The sequence below is a fragment of the Protopterus annectens genome, chromosome 2.part1, assembly GCF_019279795.1.
Source record: "Protopterus annectens isolate FY-2018-M chromosome 2.part1, PAN1.0, whole genome shotgun sequence".
Taxonomy (NCBI): domain Eukaryota; kingdom Metazoa; phylum Chordata; order Ceratodontiformes; family Protopteridae; genus Protopterus; species Protopterus annectens.
The window spans coordinates 864355442-864367619 of NC_056729.1; the positions used below are offsets into that span (position 1 = coordinate 864355442).

Here is a 12178-nt window from a genome sequence, read left to right on the forward strand (position 1 = left end):
ACAATGTTGAGTTCTTTGTGGCTGTATGTGTTGATATGGGTGTTGTATTGAAAGAGTGCATTCAGGGTTGCTGAGGGTGTTTGTTATGTGTATTTCATCTAGCAGGCCTTTTGGGTTTAGGAAGGTTACATTTAAGCGCCTCAGCATATATGGGTCTATGTGTCTGCTTTGAAATGTGTGATGGGTGCAGTGCGTGTACTACTGACAACTTTGAACTTTATTGACATTAGGAGTGTTTTTATGTGAGAGATTTGCCACCAATGACATTTTGTAAATACACCTTTCACATTCGATATCAGCTTGTTTGAGAATTAACTGGTTGTCAGTAAACATAAGGCAATCTCTAAATTGCCTCAGGATACCCATATTCACCAAGGTGGTAACGGTGATAGAGAGGAAGTTCATATCCATTGCAGCAGAAGCTTTTTTATTGACTAAACAGTTGGAGTAAGAATATAATATAATGTCAGAAGTATCCGGTTTGCAACTTTGGGGGGCAGTGGTTGTCACTGCAAACTAGTTGTCCTGTGTGCAACTAAGTATTGGTGAAATTTCAGTGGTGCTTTAACAGAAAAATGTCAGTCATGGTATCCATGTCTACATAGGGCGCTGCCAAACACTTGAGAGAAAACTAATAAGTAGGCCCAGATGATTTATGAATAAAGTATTTAAGCACATATTCTCAAACTAGAAGCAAATCAAGCACTACTTACTGAAAAGACAGAATTAGCTTGTCAATAATGATGAAAAGAGGAAGTCACTTGAATGCCTACTGCCTTACTACTACTAGTGTTGGTTTCACCACAGCTTTACTCTGCTTGGATACAATATCTATTTGCTTCTTCTCTTACCAGAGGCAAAACAGTAGCATCAACCTCAAGATGAGAATTAGGCCACAGCCTGTTTGATGATCCAGTCTTGTCCCACATGACGTAAGGGTCTGTAGGCTTATTGTAGCCTTTTCCTGGCAGATGTCTTGAATAGCAACCTGACCAATCAGGAAGGCCAAGCATAGACACTCACTTCACAAGCAGAAAGAGTCAGGAATCTACTCATTCTGCTCCTTCTCTCACTTGGAGCAAAACAGAAGCACTAATCCCAAGATGACTACTGAGAGTCAAAATGTGGATTTCCAGTAACTGGTGGTCCTGGAGTAGATGTTGCAGATTTTAAAGGTAAGATGGGAAAATGGGTTAATATCCTAACAGCTGCAGTGTGCACTAAGCACAAAGATATGAAAGAGGAGGTAACCTAAGCTTTAGACACTTTGTTTTCTGGTTCTGTGGAATACAGTGGGAAGGCCAGTAAATTTAAATAGTGGAAGGAGAGCGATTTCACAAAATGATAATTTTGTGCTTACTCACAATAACCAATGAAAGAGGAAAAGGAAGGAGACATGGTCAAATTAACATAAGGGGCTGGCAACGAGAAAGACAGCTGAGTTTAAAAACATGGCAGCACCAGGGTGCGAGGGTGTGGAAAAAGTAATTTCTGTGTGACTCACAGCAGACACAGCTTTGGCCACTTTCCTAGTTTAAAGATGCAATTAAAAGCAGAATACAAGTATAACACAGTGTAATGAAAATTAATCACAATATGTAAAATAGAAGAAGGCAATGAAGCAACACAAAATACAAGAAAGCAAAAACAAACCAACCTATTTCTCACAGCAAGTTGTGACAGTATCTGGTGAGCTTTCCTAGTAAAGCCTTGGAAAGTTTTATTTTACCCCTTAAATAGAAAGAAGGTTTAGTTCCTTGCTCCACCCTCAGTTTGCACGCAATTAACCTTAATTGATCTGTTCTAATTTCTGTGTGGCTCACAAGAGGCACAGCTGTGGTCTCTTTCCTAATTTAAATATGCAATTACAAGATGAATACAAGTAAAACACAGCACAAAGAAAATTAATCACAATATACAAACTAGAGGAAGACAATAAAGCAACATAAAATACAAGAAAGCAAAAACAAACTAACCTTTCCCTCACACCAAGTTGTGGCAGAGCCTGGGTGAGCTTTTCATAGTGCAAAAAAAAAGATATGATACACTTAACCTATTATGATTAAGGATTCACTGGTTTTGCCTATATACATAATGTTTCCAGTTAGATATACATATGGTTATAAAAGATATTTAAATTAAGTCTCCCTATTACAGATCTTGAAGGGACACACATTTGACAAACCAGTAGTGATCAATAATACCAAAATATCATGCATTTTTTACAGAGATGATAAAATGTATACATCTGCTATGGCACTTCTTTTGTGTCACATTTATCTGTTTATTTCAAATTTTAAATCATGAAGGTGTTTTGATTCAAGACCTGAAGTGATAAGTACAAGAATACACAACACGTATGCTTTCCAGAAAGGAAAAGGCCTGTAACCAGTGGTTCCACAGGGATCAGTCCAGGGACCTCTATTGTTTGGAATCTATTTCTCTGAAGTACAAGCAAAAACTAAAGGTCTTTGGCTGACAAAATTGCTGATGACTGCAAACTGGGAGTGGCCATAGAATCTCCAAATGATGTCAACATCTTACAAGAGGGTCTTACACAAACAAATGATTGGTGCCAAAGTCATGGCCTTAAACACAATGCAAAAAATGTATTATCATTCCTTTCAGTAAGAGTGATGTTCCTGCTAACTACCACATCAATAGCAACACCTTACGTACGCACTCAGTGGTGAGAGACTGGGGCACACAGGTTGATATCAACCTTACCTTTGACCACCATGTCTCCACAGTGGTAAGAAGTGCATTCTAGACCGCTCATCTCATAAGTAAGGGCATTTCCTCCAGAAAAAAATAAGTTATAATCTCCCTGTACTCTTCCCTCATCAGGCCAATAATTGAGTACAATGCCTCTTTTAATATGTACCTTTCCAAGCACCTGCAGCAATTGGAGAGACCACAAAAGCTCCTCACAAGGAAAATTCAAGGTCTTCAGCGTCTGACCGATGTGGATCATCTGAAATCACTGTCACTGTATTCTGTTTCATACAGACTACTCAGATGTGATCTCTGCCTTGCATACAAGGCAATCTCTGACCCTGCTTTATTGAAAACGCTGCATATCCATAAGTCAAATGGTACATGGGTTACTCACTCTAAAAATCTTAATCTGGTATGTGACATTAACAGAACCTGTGTGAGGGATAGATTTGTCTCCCAGAGGTTACCACACCTTTGGAACAGACTCCCACTTCATGTCAAACAGAGCACCTCATTGGCTCTCTTCAAACACAATCTGATGATTGGATAGGTAATCATAAAGTCACCCCAGGGGTTCCACCTGTGTCCCTCTTGGGCAGAGACAATAGGTGCTGATCATGAAAATAAGGGTAGAACATGGCTAGGCTTGTAAAGGCCCTAGGGCCATTAGCCTAGAAACTTCCTATGATCCTATGAAAACAGAAACAGAAGTTTGTATTACAAAAACAGCTGAACATTAGAGCAATACTGCAGAAATGTTTGCTTCCATTTTGTATTAGACCACAATGAACAGAGCAGTTTTACAAAATAGCCAGCAGTAATAATATTGCATCTATATATACTACAATTATTATATGCATTACATTCCAGTGTTAATTTATCATAGCAGTAATCCACAAAGAACAGCTTGGAACTGTTGTTATTTAGAAAAGGCTTGTGTTTAAGTAGACAGTGGAATTACCTAGCACTGTGGGCAGCCAGTAGCAGCATTTGTTTAGCATATTATTTTTAATGGGATATAATTATTAGGGCTCAGTCTTGGGTCAAATAGTTGAGAAAAGAGAATCTATGATCTATATCCACTGATCAATAATTTTAACCATGAGACAAGTACTATGGAAATAGAAGATAAGAGGGTTTTGTGAAGCAAATGAAAATCGTAAAAAGTCTAGTCAAGAGTGAATGAACACGTTTGTGGGTTAGTGGAAGGAAAAGTTACAAAATGAAAATTTATGAAATATATCTTACAGCAAAGTAATGTCTAAATCAGTTTGGGCAATACATAAAAACTGAGGATCAAATCTAAAAAGAAATCATACAGCAATCCTCCATCAAATAAAATCCAGTGTTAGCTAAAAGTCAGTAAGGTAATAAAGATCCATTTTCACCAGTTAGACATTAGTTAAAAGTGTTATTTTTTTTTTATGTTTGCAAAAAAGCAAAGATCTTTAACAGGTAGTGACACCACAGCATGGCATGGAGACATTAAATAAGGCCACTGCAGTAAGAGAATGGCGTAAAAAGAATAAAGCACATTATTTATTATGTGCAGGGCAACAAGCGGTAGCTGGTACAAGTTTCACTTCCCATAGCATCGTCTCATTTTGTAACTGAACGTTTTTCTCAGGAAACATCACCCTGGCAGTGTTACTGTATATGAGTAATCAGAGCAGAAAATAAGTTTGTTTGAAAGACATCAACAGGAGACAGGAAATGGGTTACACCATGACAGGTAAATAACAAAAGTACGTGCTTCTGTTTTATTAGCTTGAACATCAACTGGTGGAGTTTCACCAGCTTGCTGTTGTTTGCTTAAGTCATAATGTATTCAAGATTGGCAGTGAGTTAAAAAAAAGTGTTTGTTGTAGGGGCAAGCACCTCTGCACCCTCAATATGGGGGATCTGCTCCTGGATTATAAATATATTGTCTCTGATGTCACAAACATTTGGATAAAGTATATTTTCAGATACAGACAAGCATTCAGCTGTGAGCAACTGAGCCACAAGCAAACAAACAAGTAAAAGATAACCAATGTATACATATCAGTTTTAAATATACGATAATGTAGATATCGAATGGAAGTTTGTAATATGGAATATATAGATGTAGCTATAGAGATATCAGGAAAAACATTTGCAAGATTTCTGTGTAGTATGTGAACTCCAAGGTAACAATGGGCAACATGCTCCAAGACAGATATATAGTATGCTGCATTCCTTTACAGTACTCAGCAGTATAATGACTGCCATCTATTAAGTAAGGCCAGGATTAGAAACCACTTGTAAAAAACAGTTTGGGAGTCCATGCTATCTACATACCATCCTATAGATGAGGTATATTTTATGTTTCATTATGTAGTAGTCAACATGCTTAATGATTAAGTAGCCATGATTATGAAATGACGACTACAAGATAAAACTATAAAACTGAGTTTTTGCAGTAAATCTTTCTTACCTGAGGTGAGGGGATCGTTTGGTCCAGGCTTTACACTCTTCTTCTAAGTTTTGTGTTCGCGAATTAATTTTTCCTTCAAATAATATCTCATCCACATCCCAGAACAACTGATGGACCTTCTGTGTATTTGCTTTATCAAATTCCTGAGAAAATAATGTGCATGATTTTATTTCTGGAATTTTTAATGTTTAACAAAAACAGCATGGAAGAGCATAAGGAAAGGTGTGCATGCATGGAGGAATCCCTATCAGCTGATCGAGTTTTCAGAAATGGCCCACAAGGGCAGTTAGCTTAGTAATAATCTCTCTATGAACCTATGAGCTACTTCAATATTGTAATGTTTGTGAAATCCCCAGTGCAACAGTCTTGCCACATTAGTATGTCTTTTGGTATACAGGACCTATGCCATTAGTGTATCATAACCAACAGCAATGTGTGACTGTTTCCAGTTCTGTTTTACAGTGGACATAGTCAAAAGTGTAAGTAATCCACTATTCTGGGCCGCCAGTATAAATCTTTCATCTTTTTGGTTTAAATCCACCTCGCCTTAACCACTCATGCACCAGAGCCTGATCAACATGAGGTTTTTCCAAAAGTTTTCTGTACTAGCATCTATATTTATGCTTTTTCCACATTTCTTGCCCTCTCATCTGATCCTTCTCTATATATTCTTTCTTTTTTTGGCACATTCAGTTGCTGCCTGCTTTTGTCTACTTGTGGTTTGATTTTCATTCCCTCTTGACACCAGTATACGTCTGCTAAACTAAGCAGCGAAGTCATTTTGGACTTATTTTCCTCATCTTTTACAGCTTTCACTATATTTGGATCTGGTGAGGTCAGCAGATATGTCTGCAGTCTTTTGACTGCAGATGTATAAGTTATCAGTTTTGAGGAGGTCCATACCATCTTCAAAATGAGGAATATACCATCTTGGTATAGACTAATTTTACACTATACACTAATTTTTAAATATCATTTGATAAGCATGAAGCATATTCCTTGTTTTCCTGTCCAACTGATCAATATCTTTTGGGGCCTATCAATCACCTCAAAAATGAAACAATAGGTAGAAAAAATTGGTTTATAGCTTAGACTTTGTTCTTATATGTCAGGGCTGTTTTCAGTATTAATTTTAGTCTTCTGAAATATTCTATATTGAATTTTGTTTGCATTTGTTCACATTTTATTGCCGATACTTCATCAGTTCCCAAATATTTATACACTCCCTCCTGCTCAAGTTGCTTTATAACCCCATTCCTATCGCAGACTGATATTTTCTTGGTGCTGAATTTCCTGCTTTAAATATAGCTTTTGCACATTTATCAAGACCAAATGACATTCTTATATCATCTGAAAAAGTTTTGAATAGTTGTAGTTGTGCTTTCATCTCCTCATCATATGAACTATACAGTTTTAAATCACTCACAAAAAGAAGATGAGAAGTCTTTACATTTTGTTTTCTGGGAGCCAAACTGTAACCATGAAATAATCTGTTAGGCATACAGCTTAAAGGGTTAAGAGCAAGACAAAAGCGCAGCGGTGACAAGCAGTCACCTGGGAATATCCCACTTTGAATTTTTATCCCTGGGATAATAATTTCTCCTTTATCATGGCTTAGCTGCAAAGTGGTCTGACACTATTTTATGGTCACTGTAATGTAATTGATTAATCTAGGGTGTATCTTACACATGTGTAAGCACTCCTTTATCTGTGAATGTGGGATGTCATCAAATGCTTTTTTTACAATCTATTCATGCCTATTGGGTGCCACGATCTGCCACATAATGCACACACTCAGGTCACTCCACAACAAGTACAAATACGACTCTGTCATTGTCCATGTTGGTGTGAATGACCTGAGACGTACCTCCCTGGACTACATGAAAAGAGACATGGAGGAGCTCTCAGATCTTGTAGCCCAGGCAAGTATGACCCTAGCCCTGAGTAGCATCCTGCCATCACCCAGAATGATACCTCAGTACAAGGACAAAATGATTGACTTCAACAAATGGCTAAGCTTCTGGTGTCATTCTAAGGGGATCCAGTATCTGTCTGCCTGGGACGACATGGTCGACAGACCACGATGCTTTGTCAGAGATGGCCTGCACCTGTTGCCCCTGGGATTCTGGATACTGGCTAAGGCTCTTGCCACCCCTATAGTGCCTTTTTTAGGCAAGGTTCAAATGCTAAATTCACCACCGTAACAGTTACAAACAAACAAACTCTGAGGGTAATGCTACCCAATGCTAGACATCTAAACTCAAAATGCACTCACTCGAGGCACTCCTTAAAATGGAGACCATCGACATCAGTGCAGTGACAGAGACCTGGTTCAAGGCTCCAGAGAGCACCCCTGCATTACCAGGCTATAATTCATACCACACCTTTCGGCCACCTAACCTGGACCGAAACACTAAAGGCGGAGGCGTGTTCATATTCATTAAGGATAGCCACACCTGCAGGCTAGTTGCTCAACATAATGCATCCGAAATTATCCAAGTGCAACTAACACTGGGCAAGACTGCAATCCAGGTTGTAGCTTGTTACACATCCCCCACCATCCCCCAGGATTCCCACTCTTCATTTCTTAAGATACTAGAAAATATTAAGGTACAACCCAATACCTTAATTATGGGCGATTTCAACTAGCCCACCATCAACTGGGAAAACTACTCATGTACCAACTCATTCATTCAATGTTTTCTGAAATTCATAAATTCCAATGCCTTGGATCAGCTTGTCTACACCCACACCATTGGCAGCAATATCCTGCACCTGGTCATTACCAATATGGTTAACCGGTGTTCCACGTCAGAAGTCAACTCCTGACTGGTCAGATCCGACCACAAGCTAATTACCCTAGACATCCATATCCCACCCCCACCCCCCCATTAAGGAAACCACCATCAAAAACTACTCCAAAGCCAACTTTGTGGTTCTTAAGACAGAAGTGGCAAACGTCACTACACCCATGCAGATGGAAAACAGAGGTATGACTGCTGAATCTTACACAAATGCACTGTATAAGCACATACACGAGTGCATGGATCATGCCATCCCCAACAGAACCAAGAAGCTATCCTCCAAAAAAGGAAGCCAATCTGGTGGTCCCCTGCCATAAACAAACTCTACAACAGAAGGCAGAAGCTGTTGCAAAAAAATGTAAAATCCCAAGATTGGAGGAACTCCCTGGTCAGCCTCAGCAAGAAGCTGAGTTCCCTCATAAAATCCTCCAAAGCCAGTTATGAAAATGAAATCATCACTGATTCCAAAGACAACCACAAAGCATTCTACAGCTATGTCAAGAAACGCAATGGCAACACTCAGATCTGCTCTGAGCTACAGCAGAATGGCACTAAATATACAGAACCAACATATATTGCCAGCATCCTGGCAGATAGGGTCAGTGCTAACTTTATCCCCCTCTCACCCTCCAAGGGGCCCATCTTAATACCAGAAGAATGCAAAACCCCCGTAATCACAGATGAACAAGTAAAGACTGCACTTTCCAAAGCCAAGAACACAGCATCCATGGGACCAGACAACATCCCAGGTTGCGTACTGCACAAACTACAGAGCGAACTGGCAGCGCATCTAAGTATCAAGTTCAATCATAGCTTCACCTCAGGCTATGTGCCTACTGAATGGTGCACAGCAACGGTTATCCCACTCCCCAAAGGGGGTGCCACCACAGACCCTGGGAACTACCGCTCCATTAGCCTGATGAGCCTGGTCTGCAAGGCCATGGAACATATCATCTTGGAGCTTATAAACAAAGACATAGGTCACCTCCAAACCCTGGAACCCACTCAGTTTGGGTTTGTAAAAGGTAGATCATGTCTACTAAACCTGATTGACTTCTTTGAAGCAGTCATTAGAGCCATAGACGAGGGCAAGGTAGTGCACACAGCCTATCTTAACCTCGCCAATGCTTTCGATACCATCCCCCACTCTGGAATTATAGATAAACTCACTAAACTGGGCATAAATCCCTATGTCACAAGATGGGTGGCCAACTGGCTTACTGACAGAACCCACAAAGTAAAAGAAGCCAATTCCAAGTCTGACTTCAGACCAGTGATGAGTGGAGTACTACAGGGTCTGGTCCTGCGTCCTCTCCTGTTCAGCATCTACTTCCCTGAAGTGCAGGCAAACACAGAAGGTGTTTGGCTAAAAAAGTTCCAGATAACTCAAACTGGAACCCATAATAGAATCACCTAATGATGTAGACATTCTAGAAAAGGGCCTCACAGAGACAGATGCTTGGTGTCAAAGTCATGGCCTGAAGCTCAATGCCAAGAAGTGCATCATCCCCTTTGGGAAAAAATCGGTACCCATGAACTACTACATAGGTAGTAGCTCACTGAACAATGAAAGTGTGATAAGAGACCACAGGACACAGGTAGCAGTAGTCTCTCCTTTAATAACCACATCGCCACAGTAGTCAGGAAATCCTTCTGCGTGGCACACCTCATCACAAAAGGTTTCTCCTCTAGAAAAAAGGAGGTCATTGTTCCTCTCTACTCATCCCTCATCCGACCCATTATAGAGTACAATGCTCCATTTGGCATGTATCTCACAAGACACCTACAACAATTGGAAAGGCCACAGAAATACTTCACTAAGAGGATTGCCAGCCTCAAACAGATGCCATACCTAGACTGTCTCAAAATCTCCAGCTCTACTCCATCGCATATCGCCTACTCAGAGACAATCTCTTTCTAACATACAAAGCTATGTCAAACCCAGAGCTGTTGGACATGCTACACTTAAAGAAATCCCAATCTCTCCGAACTACATGCTCCAGGGACCTAACCCTTGTCACCACAATAAACAGAACATGTTGGAGGGATAGATTCCTGTCCCAGACATTTCCCATACTCTGGAACAAACTAACCATTCATGTCAAGCAAAGCTCCTCATTGGCCCTCTTTAAGAAAAATCTTGACAACTGGATGGGAAATAGAAAATTCACCCTGGGGATCACTTCTGCAGCAGTGCTTAATAGGGGCACAGGAAAATAATTTTCTTGAGTGGCAAAAGCCAGGGAACCTTTTTGACTAGGCTTATATAGGCCCCAGGGCCGACAGCCTAGTACCTACCTATGAACCTATGCCATACTTAGATTCTTCCCCCATTTACAATTCTCCATTATGACTTTGTTTAACAACAAATGATACTTTGTTCCATATGGCTTTCTTTTGTTACCCTTTTGTTCTATTGCCATGATTGAGTTTTTTTTCTAAATGATTATGAACTCTATCAGCATCAATTCCAGCATATAATTTATACATCATCAGAAGGCAAGTTATTAGTCTATAGTTTTTAGGTTAGCTTGCAGGTTCATTCTTAAGGAAGAGTATCATTTTCTTGTTGTTGTTGCTGTTAATCAGGTTGGTATCTGTTTGGGATGTGCAGATGAGTAGGTTTTATTCAGGGCTAAATCTTTGTGTTTGTTTGTGTCTTTTGGCTTTTCCCGGTTAGGGGTCGCCACAGCGGAACTCCGGTCCGCTAATGATTGGCAGTAGATTTTTACATGCTGGCTTGCCGGGCCTAACGCACAACCTTCAATGAAGGAACGCCCATTCACGCATGTCAACACACAGAAGACGCTCTAACTGAGAATCGAATGGGCAACGTCTAACTGTGAGGCGACAATGCTACCGCAGCACCAATATGTTAATACTTTTAGCTTGAAGACAGGTACTCCATCTGGGCCTGACAATTTCCATTTAAGAGCTTTTCTCAAATTTGTTTCAGTTTCTCTAGCCATTACTTCATGCCATTTCATATCCTGTATATTTGAATTTATTGTTTCTTTTACTTCTTCTATCCATTCAGCATCTTTGTTATGTTCCACAGGGTCTTCATAGATATTTCTCCAAAATGTGTTGATTTATTTTGTGTATGTATGTGTGTGTGTGTGTGTGTGTGTGTGTGTGTGTGTGTGTGTGTGTGTGTGTGTGTGTGTGTGTGTGTTGTGTGTGTGTGTGTGTGCGTGCATGCATGTGTGTGTGTGTGTGTGTGTGTGTGTGTGTGTGTGTGTGTGTGTGTGTGTGTGTGTGTGTGTGTTTTCTATTCCTTTGCATTGTTTCTCCATTCTCTATAACAATTTTTGGGTCATCAATGAATTACTTATTTTGTACTTTTCCTTTATATTTATCTGCATATCTTCTACGTTTTTCTGCCTATGCTGACATCTTTAGTTTATTATTTGCAATAGTACACAATAGATCCTGTTCTGTTCTAATACTGTGCATTGCCTTTATTGTGTCTCTCTTTCTAAGTATTTTTGTTGATCTTGTCCCTCTTCTATAATCTTCTAACAGTGACACTTTTCCTGTGGGCATTCTACACAAAGTGCCAGAATATCTTCCTATGACATATTCTTTTCAGCTGTATCCTGCATCATCCATTGCTGTTTCATATGGGAACTCACTGGCCTATCGCTCCACAACATTAACTGCTTCAGATTTACTACTGTTTCCTGCTTCTTCCCTTGCTGTGCAACTTCAAATTAACTTTTGCACTGAAGGCTCCAGAGAATCTTTTGTGACAAGCCATCAGATGTTTCCCATCCTATCAGTTTCAGCTTAATTCAGACACTCATTCCATCATGCTGTGATGTTTTCAGTGCTGGATTTTCTACACTAACTTCATTTCACAGCTAACACTTAACTTCCATATCAGAATGCCTTTGCCTGTATTTCTCTTCAAATATCTTTGAAGCTGCTTTTTTGTATTGTTAGGCTTTCTCCTCTGCATAAATATTGCATGGACAATATCAAATCTCCCTTTCTTTCCCATGGCCATGCTTATTATTTTATACCTTTCAAAAATCTTTAGGTTTTGTTCACTGTATTTTCACACTTCCTCGGTTGCTTCCTTTTCCAAATGGCTCAACGTTTCTGGGTCTACAGAATGTTTTTCATGGATCTGTTGCACTGATGAACACAAATTTGCATTTTAAACTTTTGACAGTTTTCCTTGTGCAAGTATTTTGTC

General features: G+C 39.7%; 1 protein-coding gene across 1 annotated transcript in view; it reads right to left on the bottom strand.

Annotated features, from left to right (window-relative positions):
* Positions 1–12178, bottom strand: part of FAM149A (family with sequence similarity 149 member A) — a 641502-nt gene that overhangs the window by 369229 nt on the left and 260095 nt on the right. Inside the window, exon 4 of the mRNA XM_044062512.1 lies at positions 5174–5316. Within this exon, the coding sequence (XP_043918447.1) occupies positions 5174–5316 (143 nt within the window). The remainder of the gene's footprint in view (positions 1–5173; positions 5317–12178) is intronic.